Below are 22,296 nucleotides of genomic sequence, written 5' to 3' on the forward strand. Positions count from 1 at the left end.
TCACTACATGCCCTTGTAAAAAGTCCTACTGCAGCTTTCTTGTGACTCCCATAGGAGCCCTCTGGATTCTAGGAAGCATCTCAACAGGCCCCACAGGTTCAGCAAACTACACTGTTTGAGGAAGAGAGGAAAAGAGAAAAAAAATTTGGTGAATTTATTATGTAACTTTTAGAAGTTTGCTATACTGTTTAGTTTTAAAATCTTTGATTCTTTTATTGTGTAAAAACCCCAATCAAGACTTTAACACCCCTACTTCCCCAAAAAAGAAGCCAAAAAAACCTAAACCACCACAAATCCCAAGAACTAATGCTGGTTCTTTCCCAACATGTAGTGGCTGCTTTTTCTAATGGATATTACCGCATTTGCTCCCCACAGTCATCTTGTCTGGTGAAATGAAGGGAGTCTGATTCTGCAAAAGCATTAGTACAGTAATCATGAGTTCATTTCAAGACAGTGAATACTGAAAGATGCTTTTATGTAGCTGCAGAAGGTTTAAATCTTACTAGGTTATGCATTTGGTTTGAGAGATATCTTACGGCTTAAAGGTTTTTCTTTAAATTGTTTTGGGAGGAGTGTGTTGTTGTCTTTCCATAAGTGTTAGTGTAAGAGAAAGATCTGTCTAGCGTAGTGGAATGGCTGGAAAAGAGTTGCACAAATGGCACAGGCATGTAACAATATTACTCTTCTAATCCTTTTCCCAGGCTCCAGTAAGCTTTGGCTTGAATCTTCTCTGTGTTTAGGAATGTGTGAAAGATTTTTGTTCAATAAATTTATTTCAATGTTTTCTGTTCCCGTGTAAATTTCTAATATCTGCAGAACTATGTATTAAGGAATTTCAAATCCTGATTATGCATTTTTGGAAGACACATGGTAATACAATTCTGCTTTAATTAGTAGAAATCCAGATTGCTATAAAGGGTGTTAACTTACATAGCAGTTCCTTTATAAGTTTAATTTTTAACTTCACTAGTAAAGAAGGTCTTCACATCTGCAAGGATGTGAAGATGGTATTGGTAAATTTTATTACACAGTTTAAAGATTTAACTCTGTTTTGAATAAAACGGAAAGCTGTTAAAATTTCAGTTTTGCTTGGTGGGACAAATTAGTGAACAGCTCCCTTGTAACTGTTTTTTATTATAGTCTTATTGAATGCAAGAATTTAAGATAAGTCCCCAAAAGCATTCTGTTTAATTGAAATGACACCAAAAGTAAGTATTTTCACAATGAAAATAGCAGGAGAACTCTGAAGTGTGTAAGCTTACCTGGATCTGAGCTATGATGCAGTGAATTATCCAAAGACGTGCTTACTACAGTGTGCTTCAATCTTTGCTCCAGATACTAATACTAAGGTTGTTGTACTTGGCTCCCCAACACCTGTATTTCAGCAAAATGGCAAAGGTGATTTAGAGGCACACAGCTTTTCTGCTGACCAAGAGGAACTGAGAAACAGCTGTGTTACTCTAAGTCATCTTGTGAATTATCTGTTGTTGTCTAGTGATAGAAGTGGAGAATAATGAAAGCTGAAAAAACTGAAAAAAAAAGCTGAAGGAGCCCAGACCTCTCTTCTACTGTGCCTTTGCTTTCTTTCTGGAAAAAGAGAGCAGTTCTCAGCAGTTGCACCATTTCTTTTCAATTTCCCTTTCTTGTATTGTATAACACTTGTTACACTGTGAATAAGAACACAAGGAAAGCTTGTGTAGAAAATATACATTTATAAAACTATTTCTTGAATATTTTTAATAAAACATGTCATGTTTCAATTGGTAATGTCTCTTTCATACATTCAAATAATTATTGCAGATGTTTTTTTGCAGTATGACTTATGCTTACTGGAAGCTGTTTAGTAGAATGTGTAATTTGATGCCTTTGTACTTCAAAAAGCTCTGATGTGAGTTGTAGAAATCCACTTTTGCCAAAATAGAAATACATAATTCATTCAAAAAATATTGTGGCCAGTATTTAAAAGATACTGTCTTAGAGCTGACTATGTTATTCCAGTCCAGCATACCAGCACAAATACTGCAGCTATTACAGTGTAGCTCAGTGAAAATGTTTTGGAAGAGCTGTACACCAGCTTCAGAAAGGCCTTGACCACTACTGGGTCTATAAAAATCCCCCTGTCTTGGTATATGTGTCACACACTAGAGGAGGAGGTTCATGTAAGGAGTGCCTTTGTGCAATATGCAAAGATTCTTTATGGTCTGTATTAATTTTCTATCAGTGAGAAAATGTCTCTTTGTAAAGTAAATCTGTTGGACAATTAACATTGGAGGATGAAGTGGGGTTTTTTTGCACAGGCTTGAGTATCTGTCTTATATCCTTACATTTATTAGGATAACCTTATGTTGGGTTACACAGCAGCTTCTCCATTCTTTAGTATTTCCTTTCTCAACAGCAAACATTTTCAATACTGCATTGTTTAATATGCAGCTCAGATAAATATGATAATGGCACTGTAGGAATCTGTAAATGTTTGTGGTAAGTTCTCAAAGATCTGTATTTTAACAGATGTAGGACAAATGTCTTTCAGTACTTCTGAAGAGCAGAAATAGTGTTTAAAGTTCCTAGTTGTCAAAGATACTTGAAATAAGTATATTTCCAGAAAATCACATGGGAACTCTGGAATTGCTCAATTGCTTCAAGAAACCATAGAATTTGATGAGATTTTTTTTCCATTGCTCTCAGCTACTCTTTGATCCATTTAAAACCAGATTTTTATGGTTTTTGAGAGGTTAGGGGTGCACTTTTCTTTGCATGCAAGATCTGTCAGTATACATACCTGATAATTCATCACCAGCCTAAGCTGCTTCCCCATTGCAAGAACTATGACTGGAAAATAAATGTTTATGCCCGTTTATTTCTGCATTTTTGTTGAAAAGCAAAAATCTTTAAAAAAGACCCAACAACAGCCTAATATAAGTAGTATTGTAAGTATATTCAAAGGAATATATAAAGACTGCCTATATTAATGCAGCCACTAAGACTCCTTGAAATGATTTGTAACCTGAATTTCTTAAATATTGACTGGATGATTTTGTAACTGCTTTGAATTACAAAGATGGAGGAGCAAACTTTGACATGCTCTTTGATTTTTTTATCTTAATGCTTGGTGACTGGATCATGTGGGACATTTTTGGATGAAGAGGGATACCAAAGAACTTGGTATATTGTGATGGTATACAACAAACCATCTTGGGAGCCAGACTTGCTGCTTTTCAGTACTACTCCTGAGAATTCACCTGGTTCGTGTTGCTTATCTCGTGACACTTGCACCTCAGATCTCAGATAACTATACAACTATGACAGATTTTTTAAAGTAGATGATACAGTTTTTTAATATATATTTTTAGAAACAAGTAAATTCAAATGTAAACCAGCAGGTTCAGTTCCTTTTAGTAATTTTTTGGATGTTTTGTCATCAGCTGTATAACAATCTAGTTTCCTTCAATGCTGCATCCTCAATTTGCATTCATTGAACAGGACCAGGATTTCAGATATATGTCACTTCTTTGTTTTTATATATGAAACCCATAATCTTCAAATTATTCCACTTCCTCTCTTCTAAAGGCTATCTTAATGTTGAACTTGGTGAAGAAATAATACCAACTTCTACCCATCTCTCTTCCTGCTTAAGAAATTACAAGGTTTCTAAGACATGACCAGACTTAGAATACCAAGTTTAGATTATAACAAATCAGCTAGTAAGTGCTGATTATTTTAACTTTGTTTTTCTTAAATTGGGATGTATACAGAGAATAGTAAACAGTGAAAACATTAGTGAGAACTCCAGGAATCTAAATTGCAATAAAGCATTTCTGTGTGGTGCAATGGTAATTGCTTTAGAGTGCGGACAAATGTAAACTACTTATGGGTACAATGAATTTTACTCATCTCTGTTTTGGAATGGGTTACTGGATGGAAAAAGGAATTGGATCAGTTTCACTGGACTTGGAATATATCTATATATAGTGATTCAGCCTCATTTAAAACCAGAATTTACTCAGATTCATAACACTTCCAAAATATTGTGGGCAGAACACGATGGGTCACTTTGCTGCCTGGATTACTAATACTTGGTCAGTCTCCTGATGAGAGTTGCTATGTTTAATTGGTTTTTTTGCCACTGAATTCTTCTAATTCTTCTAAGCTCTCTTGTATGACTTTTTCTAAACATCTGTTAAACTAAGTTATTATAGGACATGAATGTTTTGTTTTAAAGCATGTAATAAGGATAAATTTTTTTGGGTAAAGCAAGTCTTGAAAATCCATTTACTGAACATCTTTATAAGACATTTCCCTCCACTCACTTTTGACGCATACATACGTGTGTGTGTGTATGTGTGTGTGCAGTGAGAGTCTTGAGATGTTTTTTCTGCTTCATAAATTCTTTTCCTAGTTTTAAGAATGTTTTCTAATAGAGTATTATCACTATATATATATCTCTCACTATATATACACACATCACTTTATATGTACACTATATATATATTATGAGTCTGTGTTTGTGTGTGTATATATATATGTGTATACACACATACTTGACATGGCTGCATGTTGAGCATGTGACAGGCACGCTGTGTGACAAGGGGGCCTACAGCACATCTGGTTCCTGTTTGGCTTTGTCTTGTCCATGTGTCTGTACCCCAGAAGGGCTGAGCACCACTTTTCAAATCTGTGCACAGGAAATCTTTGTGCTAGCAGTGTTTTTTATTCCTTCTTCAGTGTGTTTTTTTGGGTGTTGAATAGTTTCCAAGTAGCATACAGGGGTGTTTTATTAAAGTGATAATGGTATACAGGTAGACTAACCCAAGACAAGGCTGCACAAACTCATGTCTGCCATTGTAGGTTCATCTTGATGAACCTACAATGATGACCTCTTCACCTGAGAAAAAAAGTGTAGTAAAATAGTGTGCATGAATAAGTGTATTCATTGTACTGACTGACAAGTGTAGCTGAGTCATTTTATTAATAACTAAAAGAACTACCTGTGTTGGATAAAAATGCATATACATTCAAATATGTGTTTGTTTGAATGTACTTTGAGAATCTAATGCCAAAGTTATTAGGAGCAAAGCTACATGATCTGGAAGAGCATTTTTAAAGCAGCTGTTTATGCTGGTGCACACAGTAGTCATAAATAGATGAAAGTGGAATAACTGCCTTTATTAGTAAAGTAATAATTCAGTAAACAAACCAGTAAAATTCATTAAACACTACAAAAGATTTCTTAAGATTACACAGATGTTTTGTAAGTAGTTTGCAGTAGAAAGTACTGATAGGAAATACAGAGTACTTGGGATGCATAAAAATGTTCCTGTGAATGTATACTTGGATTTGTTTTCTCTTATAAGAGAGAAAAAATACATTAGGACACTGATGTAGAAGATAGCTGATAGATACAGAATCCCTTCATCTTGGTAGGATGTACACCTATCCACTAGTAACAGTTTGATTCACTTCACACATCTGCTGCAGAAAAGAGAAAATGCCCATACAAATGTAATTCATCTGAAAGTTTTGGAATAACACATAGACTTTGATACAAAATGCAATCACTGAGAACTGTTGAGCAGGAAAAAGGGGGAAGATTATATACTGCTGTAGATTGTTTTTCTAAAGATTTTTTAGATACTTCTGAATTCTAAGGTACAGTCCATTGAATGGAATTAAAATGAAGCCATAAGACTAGTCTTTAGAAAAACTTAGTCATACTAGAACAGCAGAAGTATCAATCCAAAGGGTTATTCAGAAGCTATGCTTATGATGTTTCTTGGTTTTTTCAGTCCAGGGTTCCTTTCTGTAGTAAATCTTTGTGTTCCCCTTTCCCTCTTCCTCTTTTTTTTTAGTGTACTGCTCACCTCTATGCTGTGCATGTACTATTTGTTAGAGTAAATACTCAAGATCATCACATTTGAATTCTCCTCCACACTTATATTTAATATATCATAGAACAGTAAGGTTAAATAAATCTGTTTTGAACTTCAGCAATAGTCCTAACATTTTCTAATATTATTCATCGTAGTTTGGTCAGTTGGGATGAAAGTGGTTGCCCACACATGAGTCTAACCCTTGTGGTTGACATTCTCATCATACTGCAGGAATGTTGTCATTTATTTCTTACACTGGCATCTATCACCATAGCATGTGGGTATGTCTGAAATCATGATCTCAGAGTGATGCAGGTCTTCAGGTGATGTGCCAGTCTCATGGTGGTATTGGAAACATAAGGCAAGTTTTGATCCACATTGTGTATTGCTAACTGTGATTTATTTCCTTAGTTATGGAGATTCAATGCAAGGAGAATAATCCTGTGATAACTGCTGAGTAAGAGAGATTTCCACATTCAGAAACCACATTTTTCCTTACTTAATGTAGATGACTTCATGTCTAAGTTAGGCTCTGCAGAATGCTTGTTCTCTAAATACAACGGTCATCGTTAAGGTCTATTTCCATGCTGAGTTACAGGGATTGTTTCTATAGTTATATCATGTGCACTGCACTGTTTCTGGTAGATTACAGCTCTCTATTAAAAGAATAAATACAGTTCAGGAATTCTTCAATAGTACTTGCAATTTATTAAGTTTAGCTCTCCATGTATTTGTCCTTCTGACTATTCTGTTATGCTTCTATAGGCTGTGGGGTTTGTTGACCAGGAGAGATACCTTCAGAAGCAGTTAATCTACTGCTAATAGTATTACTTAAATAGTTTGGGTGAATTGTCCTCTAGCATGCCTGTTTCTCTCTGTGGGCATTGAAATGAGTCTGGATGACTATCTGAGGTCAGACAAGTAACTTTTAACTAAAAAAAGCTGGGTAAGATGAATCTTAGTTATTGAAACAGTGGTTGTTCCGTGGGTAATCCCAGAAGAGTTAAATTTATTTTCAGTTTTGCTTATTTTTCTTCCTCTTCTTTTTCTATTTCTGATACAGGTCCTGATGTCTTTACATGAAATGTTCCCAGCAGTGCATGCAGCAGAAATGGCTGTCCAGAGAAACCCACGTTCCTGGGATGCCTGGCAGACTCTGGGACGTGCCCAGCTTGGATTAGGAGAGATAGCACTGGTATATACTATATATATGTATATCCGTATGGTAACTTGAACATAGACAAGGAAAAAGATCATTATTATTTATTTACAGTGTTCCCTCTGCTTTATTGTGTTTCACAAATGCTTCCTGTGTGGTTTTGTTGCAGAAGACCAGTCTAGCTCAAAGACTTTTTTGTCATATACTATATTTATGTGGTGGCTTTATGCAATAGAACAATTATGCTGACATAACTGCACATACTACATTCTGTGTGTTGTACTGCTACAGTGCAGCTCACTATAGTTTAAAGATGAGGATAATGTGAAGTCCACGGATCAGCCGATAATTCAGGCTCAGTTTTTACACATGCCTGCTTATAAAATTCTAGTGTCTTGTTTTCCTTGTATCCTGCTTATGCAGCAAATAACGTGTGCTCATTCCTGCTTTCCTCTGGCTCCCTGACCTCAAATGGTGGCTGAGTTGCTTCTTTATTTAATAAAAGAGCAAAAAGCCAGGGATGCTCGGCAGTAGCTGAAGTGCATCTTTTTTTTCTGGGGTATAATAATTTTTTGCTAGTTTCTGTGAAAACTCAACGTGAACTTTCAAATTCAGACACATTCCCAGAGGTCCATTAGAAAAACATTGCATCATGACCTCTTAGATGAAAGGTTGTATTTTGAATAGAAGTAGCTGTGTGTTGTTTTGATACAAATAATTTTGTTGGTAATTCAGAGTGGTTTTGCAAAGTTACAATGTTTGGTCTGAAAATTTTCAAGAATTGAAAAAATGATAGGTTTTTTTTTATGGAGGTTAACAATTCATACATAACTAATTTTTAAAATGTAGTAAGAGGCAGCATTAAAAACCCCAAACCAACCAAAACAAATGCAAACTATGTGAATCACCTAGAGTCACAGAATGGTTTGGTTTGGAGGGAACCTTAAAGATCATCTAATTCCAACCCCATCCAGCCTGGCCTTGAACATTCCCAGAGATGGGGCATCCACAGCTTCTCTGGGCAACCTATTCCAGGTTCTCTTCACTTTCACAGTAAAGAATATCTTCCTAACACCTACATTTCCCCCATTTCATTTTATTCCCATAACTCCTTGTTTCTACAGTCCCTGACAAAGAGTCTCTCTCCAGCTTCCCTGTATTCCCCTTTCAGATACTGGCAGGTTGCCATGAGGTCTCCACACAACCTTCTTTTCTCCAGGCTGAACAGCCCCAACTTTCTCACCCCATCCTCACTGGGGAGGTGCTCCAGTCCTGTTAGACAAAACCTAAGACAAAGGCTGTGTGTTACAGATGTGCAGTGTGTGCACCCTTTGTTGGTGCAGTACCATAATATGAAATATCTCATATAAATCCATGCATATCTGCATTTCAGCAGTGGTGACATTTCATGGCTTTTGTGGTGTTGGAGGTTAGGGTTGATGGTCTGGTCTGCCTGGATCTTTTCCTTTTAAGTGTATGAAACTGTCACTGTAAATTATGCCTGAGAATTTTAAATGCACTAGTCTCAGGAAAAATTAGAGTTTTATTTCCTACAAGCATCCTAAGTAACTGATACTGCCTATTCTGTAAAAAATGTTATAGTTGCTGTAATATCAGTTATAAATAGTAATATACCTGTACTAGTTACACACAGCAGGTTGATTCATCAAATCCTGTGAGATTTTTCTACATAGACAAGTCATGAAGCACCAGTGGGACTGGGTATCTTGAGTGCTGGGGACCTAGTGTTTATATTATATTAATTTTGTCTTATTTTAGAGTAGCACTTCGAATTTAGGTGCTCTCTTCGAATGCATTGTTGAGCTTAATCAGAAAAGTAGAGAGGGTAGATCTGTAAATATGCACCAGTTGTGCATGGGTTTTGTTTGATGTTTTGAAGGATGTGGTTTCCTGTATTCCTGCTAAGCAGTTAGTGCTTTAGCAGTCTTTTAAGTGTGGCACAACATTTTGTCAAAAGAATCATGCCTTGACAATATGAATCCTCAGATCGGCCCTTTCATCTCTCTTGAAAGAAATAGTTTTTGGTCTTTTTGCAGGAGTTTTGTACTCCCGGAGAGAGAAATGCCTGTGTTTTATTGGAATGCAGCTAATTAACATAACTAATCTGAATTTGAGATAATTTTTCAACATGTTACAAATGTTAGCATTTAGAAACATAGAGTATTTTGGTAATAAAAAGGAAATTGGTAGTTGGCCTTCCACTGAAAAGTCAAAGTATTTAGAAAATGCTAAGTTAATAGAGAAAGTACCATTCTTTTTCATTTAAAGTGGGGTTCTGTTATTTTCAACAGCTTTAAACAGTCCTACTGAGTTATTGAAGTAATAGTCAGTTATATCAGCTTCCCCAGGAATGTTTATATTAATCCTCTCCATCTACTGTAGAGTAAACCTTTTTTCTTTTTTAACCACTGTTGCAAATCATAAATATATTTTGTGATAGTGATTGTTAATGCACAGAAAGATCTTCTAGTCAGAGGTGATTTTTATTTTCCATCAAGAAAGCTGAAGGGCATACAAGTCTCCAAAAGTTTAAATGCCCTTTTCAGCTACATTTCTGCCAGGGTACTCTGTTTTTTGTAAGTGATTGATTTAGCTGGTGCCTACCTTTGTCAGATGCTCAGGACTTTTGAGGAGTGCATTTCTCAACATTGAGACCTTGTAATTGAAAGCTTTAGCTAAATCAGATGCATAGGATAAGACAAACAGGAATGTTGAACAAGGTTTATTTAGCTATTGTTTTAAAATTCCTGTAATAATTTTGGCAGTATAATTCAGTAATAAAGAAGTAAATGTGTTTTTGGATTTTCTGGATTTGCAAGGTGAAAGTACTGATAACACTTAAGCTTTATTTTCATAGGCTAACTATGTCAATTTTTAGAATGGGATTGATTTTTGTGGTTGTTGTTTCCTTGGTCTTCCTGGATCATATCCTTGTGTCTGGTAGAGCACAGTGTAAGAGGTCTGTGTGGTAGAGGCAGCCTGAAGCAGTGATTCAGCAGAACATGCAGCAGCCTTGCAGGGGTGTGCACCTAGGGGGAAGGGCAGAAGGGCAGTAAATGTGAGGAAAGAGGACTGTGAGGAAATGAGTTGGTGCAAAATGACATCTGTGAAATCTGTTACCGAAGCAAAAGAAAGTACAGGAGAGGGATAAGGAGGATACAAACTTCTTCAAAAAGAGAAAAAGTGTGTGAGTGGGGATATCTCACTCACATCTACCAGATGGAAATAAAGACTCTTATGCATTTGTAATTTAACCAAATCCCAATAAGCATAAGGCAAAAATAGTCTTTCACATCTGGAAAATTACTATATTTCAAGTACTTTCTCCAGAACATGAGATCTCCAGAACCTTTGAATAAAATGGTTTTGGAAGTGTAAGAAATGCAAAATATTGTATTCACCTCATTTTGTAAGACACTAGAATTACTTATGATGAAATTTTCAGAGAGGTTTTTTTTTTTTTAATTGAAAAGCAGAAATAATCTGAACAGAAAAATACAGAAAAGTTCAAGATGACAGTTTAAAGTAAAAAAAAAAAAAATTAAAAAATCTGCCATTTGGATTAACCATATAAACTATTAAATTACAATGAAAATACCTGAAAGGATGGGACTTTTTTTCTTGTTTGAAGGAGAGAAATGTAATGAAGAGTCTTTAAATATACTAAAATGTCTTATTTCTCTATTTTTTACATTACTGTGATAAATGCTTCTGTAAAAATGAGTTATTTATGTTCATGGTAAGTAGTACAAAAATAAGACTAAAATTCCAGTAATATATTGTCATAGAATCATAGAAGGCTTTGGTTTGGAAGGAACCTGTAATGGTCCTTGTCATGGTTTGACACTGGCGCAATGCCAGCACCCCCATGAAAATGCACCTTCCCTAAATAAATGCTGTGAGATGTTATCAGGGACAGAGCAGAGCAGGCCCAAGCTTAATAACAAAGGAAGAAAAACTTTATTAAACTACTACTAATACAGAAAACACATAAACTAAATCCAGGATGAAGACCTTTTAAAACCACCCCTCCTCCTCCCAATTCCAAACACACCCAGCCATGAAACATCACCCGGGATTCTTGATCAAATTACCACCCTTCAGGTAATCTATGCTTAAACTATCAAGGGAGAGAGAAGTCTCTCTTGCACCACAGGCCCCCAGGAAACACAGCTGCCCCCCTGTGTTTCCCTGTCACACATGGCAACCGCCTGGAAGAAAAATCTGCCAGTGTGACACTCTCCATTCCATGTCACAGTGCTCTCACCACCGTGCATGGACAGACTGCTCGTAGGGCTCCTTTAAGGATGCTTTGCCACGGACCTAAAGATATAACAGTTCAGTTTCTCATCCTGGGACTACAGTCCCCCCCATTTTCCCCTGGGGCCGAGGGGTCCAAAAACAGGACTCATCTTCTTCCCGAAGACAGAGGGTATCACCATTCCCTCTTCAGCTTTCTTCGTTTCTCGCCATTCTTGTGCTGTTCGAAGCTGAAACAGGTCTCCCTGGGTCACCACTGCATCCCCCTAAAATGCAGTCTCTATTGCAGGAGATTTTGGTTCAGTCCATGGCTAACAAGAAAAGTCCAGCTAAAAGCTACTTCTTCATCTCCTCCCACCTAAATATTTCTTCTTCTAACATCTCAGGTCCCGGACTATCTCTCTTCCACTACAAATCAAGGAGGAGTAATACTTTTAAAAAGCCCTCATTCCCTCGAAAGGGTTAAAAGTTCAGACTCCCTGGACGGCCGATATCTCAGTCCGACGTTCCGCCTCCCACGCTGGGCATTTCCCCCCCTTCTCCTTCTCCTCTGCCGGCAGATTTCCAGGTGCCGCCAGGCTCTCCGTCTCTTTCCCACATTGGGGGGGGGCAAAGGCATCTCCACTTCTCTCCACCCTTCCGTCCACAGGAGCTGGCTCGGTTCCAGACCCTCAGCCCCTCGGCCTACCTGGACAAGGCCACGTGGCTTCCCCTCCCCCACCCAGCCTAAGGCTGGGCAGGGGGGGAGTCTGCACTCTCTGACGACCGGAACCAAAGAGAGAGTTCTCCTGGGAGTTCTTGCTTTTAACCCCCTGTGTTCTCAGAGGCGTGTCCATACTTTCAGTGGTCACTCCAGGTGCCAATATCCAAACCTGACCACTGATTGGTTTGACCCAACTTCCTGGAAAAAATTCACTTCCATGTCAAACCACGACACTCCACCCTTCGCCTCTGAGAACACACATTTCTAAAATTATTATCAAAATTACATTCAACACACTTATACATAAAACAATAACCTACACTAACCCTCCACCTCTATATTGGCACCATAACCTAATACATGCTTTGCTCTTATTCCTTTTGATCCCATCTCACAGCTCTCATCTTATCTTCATCTCATCTTGACCAGAATTCGATTCCCGGTCAGGGAACCAAAAAATGTCATGGTTTGACACTGGCGCAATGCCAGCACCCCCATGAAAATGCACCTTCCCTAAATAAATGCTGTGAGATGTTATCAGGGACAGAGCAGAGCAGGCCCAAGCTTAATAACAAAGGAAGAAAAACTTTATTAAACTACTACTAATACAGAAAACACAACCTCCTGCAATCAGCCAGGACATCTTCAGCTCTTACTCTTGCTCAGAGCCCTGTCCAGCCTGGCCTTAAAAGTTTCCAGGGATGGTGCATTAACCATCTCTCTGGACAACCTGTTACAGCATCTCAGTAAATCACTGTAAACAGCATCTTCTTTACATCTAACCTGAATCTACCCTTTTTCAGTTTAAAGTCATTACCCCCTTTTCTATCACTGCATGTCCTTGTAAAAGTCCTTCTCCAGCTCTTTTGTGGGTCCTTACAGGTACTGGGAGGCTGTTGTAAAGTGTCACTGAACCCTTCCCTTCTCTCTCTAGGCTCCATAGCCCCAATGCTCCCAAAGTGTCCTCACAGGAGTTGTGCTCCAGGCCTCTGATCCTATTTGCTACCATCCTCTGGGCTTACCCTAGCAGGTCCCTGTCCCTCTGTGCTGGGAGCCCAGAGCTGGATGCAGTGCTGCAGTGCTCAGCAGAGCAGAGCAGAGGGGCAGAATCCCCTCTCTGCCCTGCTGCCCATGGGGCTCTGGATGCAGCCCAGGACACGTTTGGCTCTCTGGGCTGTGAGTGCAATGGCCAGGGCATGTACAGCTTTTCATTCATCAGCACCCCCAAGGACTATGCTGAGTGCTGTAAAAACACACAAACAAAAAAATTTCCATATTAAAGATCATTTAACACAGGAAAAGATGACTTACTTTACCAGTAGACATCCTTTGAAACAGGTCAGAAAGTGTCTGCCTGGTGTAATATAAAGGTCTACCACATACTTTGGTAACAGATACAACCTCTTAAAATCCTGGCTTTTTGAGGGGTGCTGTATAGTTACCAAGTCCATGTGTTACAGAAATTTCTAAAAAAAGTGTGGTCTGATCAGAATTGCTCTTCACACTTGAAGGCTATGCAGACCAGCAGAGGAGACTCTACTCATGGGACAAATGGAAGATTGTTTGCTACAGAATACTATTTAGTGAGACAAAATGTAAAATACTTCAAAAATACAGATATTTCAAATACTGTAATTACACGAGGAAGAATGTCTCACAGAAGGTTTTACATTGCACTTCCTTACAGAAGCAAAAGCAGATACATGACTGTACTGATAAAAAGTCCTGTAGTCCTTATATGCAGGGTCTCTAAAATCACAGCTCCTCTTTAAAATGAGGCTAGAAATACTGATTTTATGTAGTGTCACTGTGTTTTCCTAAGTGTGACAGGAAATTGAAGAAGGATATTTACATCTCCATTAGGGAGAAAGAATTAAAAGTACCACTGTTCTTTTCTTTTGTCATAATATAAATTAATGGCTTTGGGTACTGTTCCAGTGGCAACATAAAATTTTAAAGGGATGAAAAGTGTGTATTTTTCTGTTTTATATCACTGCTTTAAAATTAATCCCTCTGATCTTTTGCAGCACTTAAAAATTTACTTCATTATTTTGTTATTTCTTTATAAAAATGTCAAGCACAAAAACTCTTTTCTAATAGATTTACTAAGATGATCTTTTTATGCTGTATTGTATGAATCATCAAAGCAGCTTTGATGCTTACCAAATGTTATTTATTGTGCCTGAATGTAACTATATAGACATGTTTTAATTAGGGGACGTCTTTCATGGAAAGCGTAAAATCAGATGGTGTTTGTTTATATTTTGTTTTCAACAAATATAAAAATGAACATTTAGTGTTTACTTGTTGTTCATGGGTCCCTGAAAATTAAAAGCTAGCAAAGTTGAATAAAGTGACATTGTTTTATAAGAACTAAACTTCAGTTCTTCTTCTGTTCAAAGTTCAGCATGCTCCTGCTCTTCAGAGCTGGCTGTGGACCAATAATCAAGCTTTTTTCTGGAATTGAAAGGCTGCTTTTTACAACATCAGTAATACTGATAGCATAGGCAACATTTCTTAAATCTGATTTTGTATCTCTTTCTTTTGAGTTCCCATCATATGGAGTCCATATATTCATCTGTGCCATCAGAAGGATGAACTTTCAGTTTCTGTCAATGCAGAAGAAAAGTTTTAATTTTCCAAATTAATTAGCATAAACCAGTATAAATATATTATATTATAAACTACTTATGATATATTATAAACTACTTATAATATATTTTAAACTACAACAGAATATGTAAACTATGGTTTACCATGTCTTTAAAGTTTTAATATTCAAGTTGCCAGAACTCTTCCCAAATACCATACCAATCCGTATCATCACAGTTTTCCCATCTTACAGGAAAGCTTCTGTAAATGTCATAAAAGAGTTTGGTCACTAAGGTGACCCATTTTGTATGACTGTACAGTCATAAATGTGAAATACACTCATGCTTTTGTGTACATGTACCTAAGTTTGAGGGGGTAGGTTCAGCCTTGACCACTGTTAAGATAACTACAAGACAATACAGTTGTAATTCTTGGTGTAGCTTTTTTCTAGTATTGTAGCAACCTCTTATTTTAGATGGTCACACTTTTTTGTTTTTAATTTCACAGCTTCTCTGTTGAGGATTTGTATTTGTGAGTATTTTCCCAGTTGAACTGAAAGAAAGGAGAAGTGTCACTAACTACACTTACTTCTACTAATACTATGTTGTTTATAAGATTATAGAAGTTCTTTCTTAAAGCAACTGTCGAGGTTTGGAGTTCATTTGGCTCCTTCTGTGCATTTATTTATGTTTTTAGAACCACATGCCTATTACAGAAACTCTTTACCATGTGGCTAGTTTTAGTGTAGTGTTAGATGTGAAATGAATGCATTCTAATTCAAAGGCAGCAATACCAGTGATACTTAAAATTCCAGTCATCCATTTTCTGTATTTTTTTAAACCATATCTCTCTGCTTTTGCCTTTACTTATATCTGGTGATGAGAGAAAAGTGGAATAGGAAACCATCCAAAAAAGTTGTTTTTCCTTTTACCTTTTTAATAACAACATTGTTTTTCATATTTGACCTCTTTATTTGTGCTCTTGTTGCCAGGTACCTAGTTTCATGCATTTTTGTCCTTTCAGACACAATTGTTTAGGGGTGAATCTGCTATTGAACCAAGATGAGGGAAGATTGCTCCAATAAAGACGGGAATAAAATGGCTTTTGGCTTTGCTCAAATGATATATATAATTCTTTTGTTGTTTCTTCCTTGTTCTGCTTATAGGCAATCCGAAGCTTCCAGGTATCCTTACACATCTTTCCAATGAACCCTGAAGTATGGAAAGAAGACCTTTCCTGGGCAAGAAAACTACAGGACCAGCAGAAGGCCACAAAGACTGAGTCAGGGCAAACACTGGCAAAAGGAAAAGAGCTTGTACAAGAGTCAATCCCAGACTACGACTTTGAAAGTGATGAAATTGTGGCAGTCTGTGCTGCCATTGCAGAGAAGGAGAAAGCTCTTTCAGCAGCTAAAACGATGGTGATTGTGTCTGCTTCAGGCACAGTAGAGACTGTTACCGAGCAGGACAATTGTCCTGCAACTCCTGATGAAACCCTTTTCATCAGGGCCCGGTAGGGCAGCCTCATGGGTTGTCATACCCATAGTTTTAAGAACTGCTGTTACTTACTGTATTTTGCTTGTTTTGTGCTTGTTCTTTTTTTATAAAATGGTAGGATAGCCTAAAAGTTTAAAAATTGAAGTTATTTTTCTTTCCTTAATTAAAAAAGTAATGACTGAGTTGTTGTTCCATCCGTACTTGTCAAAAAGAAAGCCAAGAGTTGGTTCTAAAAATTCTAAATTCTTACAAACAAATGTAATTCTGAAATGCTTAGCTGCATTCTAACAGCTGCTTTCATCTTTATGTATTTCATGATTTTACAAGTTAATGTGTACATTTTCCCAGTAATTAGGAAAGTTTTATTTAAACTGTAAAAGTTCTGTGGTTTATCCCCAGCTGGCAACAACTCAGCCCCAAACAGCTGACTGCCTCCTGGTGGAATAGGAGGGAGAATTGGAAAAGTGAAAGAGCTTGTGGGCTGAGATGGAGACAGCCTAATAGGGAAAGCAAAAGCTGCACATGCAAGCAAGGGAAAACAAGGGATTCACCCACCAGTTCCCATGGGCAGGCAGATGTTCAGCCTTCCCCGGGAAAGCAAGGCTACATGATGTGTGACTTAGGAAGACACTCAGAATGTCCTCCCTTCCCCTACCTCCTTCTTTCCCGAGTTCTGTGTATTGTGCTGTGAGATTGAATATCCCTGTCGTCAGTTGGAGTCAGCTGTTCTGGCTTGTCTCCTCCCAGCTTCTTGTGCACCCCCAGTCTTCTCACTGGTGGGGTGGGATGAAGAGCAGGAAAAGGTCTTAACCTGGTGCAAGCACTGTTCAGCAGTAATAGAAACAACTGTGTGTAATCAACACTTGCCAGCACAAAATCAAAACGTAACCCCCTACTTGCAACTCTGAAGAAAATTATATCTATCCCAGCCAAAACCAGCACAAAAAGAAAAAGGAATGTTTAAAAATTATTTCAATCACTATTAATTAACATTATTTTTCTTCCAGTAAAAGTGTGAACTGTTTTCTGTTATTGACAGTCTTTGTTTTCATTAAGATTACTTGTTCTATGAGATTGTTTCTTATGAAGCAGGGATGGATTATTATTTTGTATGTCTGTGTGTGACAGATCTGATTTGTAGCCAAATCAAGTAGAAACCTTTGTGTTGCTTTCCTTGATGAGTGGGTTAAACACTTTATGATTAGATGAAAGGAAATGCTTTACCAACCAAGACCCTGAATGCTTAGTTACAACTAAATGTTTCACCAGAAGAAAGAACACTGTGACTGAAATTGGCCTTTCCTTATCTTGTGTGCTCTGCTAGAGACATCACCAAAAGTAGAATGGTGGAAATAGGAGATATGGCTGAATTGTATCGTATTTGGGGCTTTTCTTTCCTAGTGAGGCTAATCTGATAAAGGGAGTCAATTTGCTTTTCCTATTTCTTATGACCTGCCATTAAAAGTATGGTCTTAGGGAAAAAAAACAGTTTTCCAGGACAGCACTGCTGGAGTCTTCCTTTTTATCCTTTTTGGATTTTGGATGCAGAGGTGGGCAGTGAGGCATACCCTGGGAAATTTTTTTCAGGGGAAGGTGGCAATTGGCTCCTCACACAGGCAGTTCAGAGAAATGAAATCAGGCTGTTTTTTTGATGTGCTCTGTGCTGAGACTGTTCTTATGTTATTGTCTTGGAGACATGGTAGAGATTATAACATCCTAAAAGTACTGGGAAAAAAATGGTTCACTGAGGAATTCCTGAAGAATTCAGTTTGGGAACATGAAATTAGTATTTGATTTTGATAAAATTTTGTATGATAATAGATAGTTTTGTATACAAGTGAAACTTTTGAAATCAGTAATCTCTGCACTTTTCAAGTCTGATTTCTAATTCCAAAATAACACATTTTAAAAGAAAATAATGTTGCTTGAGAAGTATAATGTTTTTGCAGTGGAAAATGCATTGCAGAAAAACTATCTCAGATAATACTTTCTGTTTATCTGATATCAGAATATTTTTAAGAAGATACATAAAGTTTTTTAAAAATACCGAATTGCCCTGTTGTACTAAGTTTTAATTAATTTTCGCAACATTCTCCCTGAATGTTTTATGTATTTTTGAATTTTTAGATCTGTGCTTGCATGAGCACAACATTCACACAAAAGCACACCTTTTACTATCTTCTGAGTATTCAAAATAATTAGAACTACAGTGGCATAAATATATTAAGAAATGTAAAACATCATCATGCTATATTTTTATTTCTTCATTAAGTTCAGAATTATTTTAAATGCTTACTGGATAGGCACTTGATTAAAATATGGTTTGATAATTCAAATTATTAGAGTTGAAAGATTTCTTAATCTTTCTCCTATCAACTTAATCTAGTCAGCCATAGAAGAGTTAGCGTGAGAGGGGTTTGGACAAATTTCTTCAAAGAAGAGATCTTCTTTGGCTGGAAAAGGAGATGTGTGAGATGTTCTAGGGTACCTTTTCTTTTTGAAGGAGCTTGGTTGCATCCACCTCATCTTTTCTTTCTTTGCGCTTTGTAATTGCGTCAGTGTTCTGTCTTTACTCATACAGGAAGGGCTGCTGCCCTTCTCTCAGAGGCCTGTGTTATCACGGAATCTTTTTCCACTGAAATGATTCACAAAGTTCTTATTGACTTCAGCACTGCAGGGCCAGACTGCTGGAGGGGTGTACATCTGCACCATCAGGCTGTGCTGGTCTCGAGGGGTGGTGGTTTCCATCTCATGTACTAAATGTGTTTTCCTTCTGATTAGATTAGGTTATGAATTCTAGGTATTGTCAGAACTGTAGTATTTTGTAGAGCAGTTAAGTTCCTGGGACACTCTTTTCAAACTGGGGAGAAGTTCAAATAACGATGATTTCAACATTGTTTTTGTACAGCATGCCATGTTTTGCATGTATGTAATTTTCTGGATTGGTTTGTGGTTTGAATAAAATACTGACTTCTGCTGCTTAGTGATGCCTGTTTATTCTTTGAGTTAAAACAAAAATAAGTATTATTTCCCATTCCAGAATGTTCCTCACTTTTGTCTCTGGTGAACATGTTAATTTGTTTCAGTAAAAAAGGAAAGACATCTTGGGGAAAAATATTTAACAAAAGGTGATGCTCAGAGCTTTTAAACCTTTCAGGGATATCTACATGAGATGGAGCAAAAGGAGATATTATCCAAAACAGGATATTAGTGAAATACACTCCCTCTTTTACATTAGAAAATTATTTTTACTGTCTGTCATTATCATTAGTGGCAGTGACTGCAGCTGCTCTCATGTGTTTGCCTTCCATATGAATCACATACTAAAGTGCTCAACTGTTGCATTCAAGAGAAAAGCTCAAGAACAACACTGGGTTAGATGGATTCATTTTGATTGATTAAAAAAACTACAATTAAACATTCAGATATATTTTTCCCTTTGAGTCCCTTTTTATCCAGTGGAAAGAATTATACACAGGGACACATTATAGAATTATACACAGCCTCACAGGGACACTCATATGCCTTGTTAGATAAGTATCAGAATTCTGAGTTGAATCAGCCTCCCAAGGTGCCTAATTATTTCCCTTGACTACAAAGGAAGCTCAAGGCAACTGACTGGCAGTTAACCTCAAGTGCTGAAACTTGGCATGTGACTTCCATTCTGATAGATGGAGGTAAATATCTTTTAAAACCTTAAATTTATGGTACTGAGAGAGAAATAAATCCTTTCTGACAATACTAGAGGGTAAAAAAGGAATAAGGATCAGATAACACAACAGTGACTCTTACTTGATAATACCATAAAATACCAGATTTTAAAAGTAGTCATGGAGAGGATAAAAAGCAAATGGAGAAGTTTACTCTGGGTTTAGAGATCAAGATCAGAGAGGTAGCACGGGAAACTTGCTTGCCCACACAAGGTAAGTTCCCTCCCAGTTCTAAAACCAAGGGAAAGGAGGTAAAATACTAGCATTGAGACGCTATCTTTAATTTATTTTGAGTTCACAGAATTGCTATAAAACTATAATGACTGTAGTTAGGACTGGGGCACAGGAAAGCAGACGCATGTGGGCTAGGTTTGTTGACAGGTTGCAGGAACTATGTGTTTACTGTAGGTCACTGTCATGTTAACATGGTGTTCCCAGATATGCTGGAGTCCCTGGGCTGTGGTATGTCCAGAGGGGCTGGTTCTGGAGCAGGAGGGGCTGATGGGTGCGGGTGACAGCTGAATCCTGCCAGGTGTGCTGCCTGGCTTTTAGGGCTGATTTCCTAAGAGCCATAAGGCTAGGAGCTGTAAGGGCTGTAAAAGATAAATTATCAAAGGCAAAGATTAGATGAGGGGATAAAGCTTTGGTTTCACAAAGCAGGAGATTCACTGAGTTTCTAGGTCTGTAAAGCTGGCAGGCCTACAAGAGGGCCTGGAGTGCAAAGGCCTGGTGGTATTTGGTAGTTTTAATAGTAAATCTGCCTTAAGTGGACCAGGTTTGCTCTTGTGTCTGGCAGCAAAAATAAAATGTCAAAAGCTTCCTGACTTAGGATGTTGGCTGTGCCATTTGAAGACAGCAGATTACACTGATCCTGTGCATTGGCACTGGTCCTGTAGCGTCAGTTCGGGTCAGGCAGCACGGGTGTTCCCGACAGCAGGAATGTGTGAGCCTGATTTAAAACAGCCCAAACCCTCTGACAGTACACCCTACACCCTTAACCGTTCATAAGGCTAACTTACCATGGATCAGAGATTCAAACTAATCTACAGATCTTCACAGAAACCACTGTCTGGTACAGATACTGGCTCTCATCCTGCCTGTGGTGGGTGATCCTCCAAACCCTGCCACAGGACAGGGGCTTAAATTGAGTTAGGGCTGGGGTTTGGGGTGTGGTTGCAGGGCTGGAGGTCTAGCAGTGTGTATATAGGGGAGATATTGATGTGTGAGAAAGGAAACCCTTTTGTATATATGGAAACTACTCATAATACCTAGCAAGAAAATAACCTTTTAACCTCCATATGGCAAATTAGACTCTTCAAACTTGCAACTTTATTTTAGACTTGTTAAACTCAGAGAGGCCAGGGAATGTAGTTCAATAATGTGTCTGTGATCAGCACTGTAGGAAGGAGCTAAACCTGAGTGGGACTGTGAGGCAGGTGAGTGAGAAGTCCCTACTGTCACCCTTAAAAAGGCCCACTTGCCCAGTCCTTCTGCCCAACTGCTCCTGAATACTCATCTGTGCTTGCAACAAGACAACAGATGTGCTCTGATTTTGCCTTTGTGCACTGCCGTGGAGCTGTGGCAAGCAATTCCAGTATTGCTCAGAAGACTTCATGGGCTGCTTGGGAATCATGGAGTTCATTTCTGAGGGAGTTCATGTTGATAATGAGTCTAGTCCACTACTGACACATTGTGAATGCTGGTGGCAGGAGGACCTCAGGCCTATTGTGTCTGCTAAGGGAAGCTACTTAAGATGGTCTATTCTTGCTTAAAGCTCTTTCAGACCATGTGTAGTTCTCATCAGTAATGATGACAAGGAGTAATAAAAGCATGTTAATTTAATAATTTAAAAATTAGTGAACCCCTGCTTATTTAAATACTAGGACACTATAGATATTTAATTCTGTCATTGCATAAAGTACCAATATTGGTGTGCTGCTGTGGGCCAGCTGCAAAGGTTGCATGTGGTGTTATCTGCCTGTGGCAGTCCCACCTTCCTGCTCTGCCAGGTGCTATTTCCTGTCTTGAGAAGTATGTTGAGTCTGTTCTATTTGTAGGTCACTAGCAACAGACCATAGTGAGGTGGTTTAATTGCAAGGAATTCAGGCAGATCTTTATCTGTAGCTGTAGTAGGAGCTTGGGTAATACTATTCTCCAGCTTAACTGGTGAAAAGTGGCTGTTGCTGCTGCAAATATTTGTGTACAGATTTAAGTTCACTTTCTATATGTATGAAGGCAAACATGCTCAACTCCCCTGTTAAAGGAAAATGTCTTTGTTCAAATAAAGAATTTCTGTGGCTCTGTGTCAGTGCTCTTGGGGATAGTTTTGAAGACAGCGGCTTCTTGCTGATGATCATGCTGTGGTGTTTTGGAAACTTGCAGGACGAAATATGTTTTGGCAGTAACTGAGTGCAAAGCATTCCAAGACAGGAGGCTTGTTAAGGCAAGGAATTGGCACTGAATGGCAGACTCATGTAGACATCTGAGA

At 38.0% G+C, this 22,296-nt stretch overlaps 1 protein-coding gene across 1 annotated transcript in view; it reads left to right on the forward strand.

The window, feature by feature from the left end:
• TTC33 (tetratricopeptide repeat domain 33) overlaps positions 1-19,081 on the forward strand; it is a 46,008-nt gene extending 26,927 nt beyond the window's left edge. The window contains exons 4-5 of the mRNA XM_053968833.1: positions 6,931-7,062; positions 15,768-19,081. Of these exons, the coding sequence (XP_053824808.1) occupies positions 6,931-7,062; positions 15,768-16,118 (483 nt within the window). The 3' untranslated portion in view covers positions 16,119-19,081. The remainder of the gene's footprint in view (positions 1-6,930; positions 7,063-15,767) is intronic.
• The last annotated feature ends 3,215 nt before the right edge of the window (positions 19,082-22,296 follow it).

This window comes from Vidua chalybeata, chromosome Z (genome assembly GCF_026979565.1).
Source record: "Vidua chalybeata isolate OUT-0048 chromosome Z, bVidCha1 merged haplotype, whole genome shotgun sequence".
NCBI classification, from domain to species: domain Eukaryota; kingdom Metazoa; phylum Chordata; class Aves; order Passeriformes; family Viduidae; genus Vidua; species Vidua chalybeata.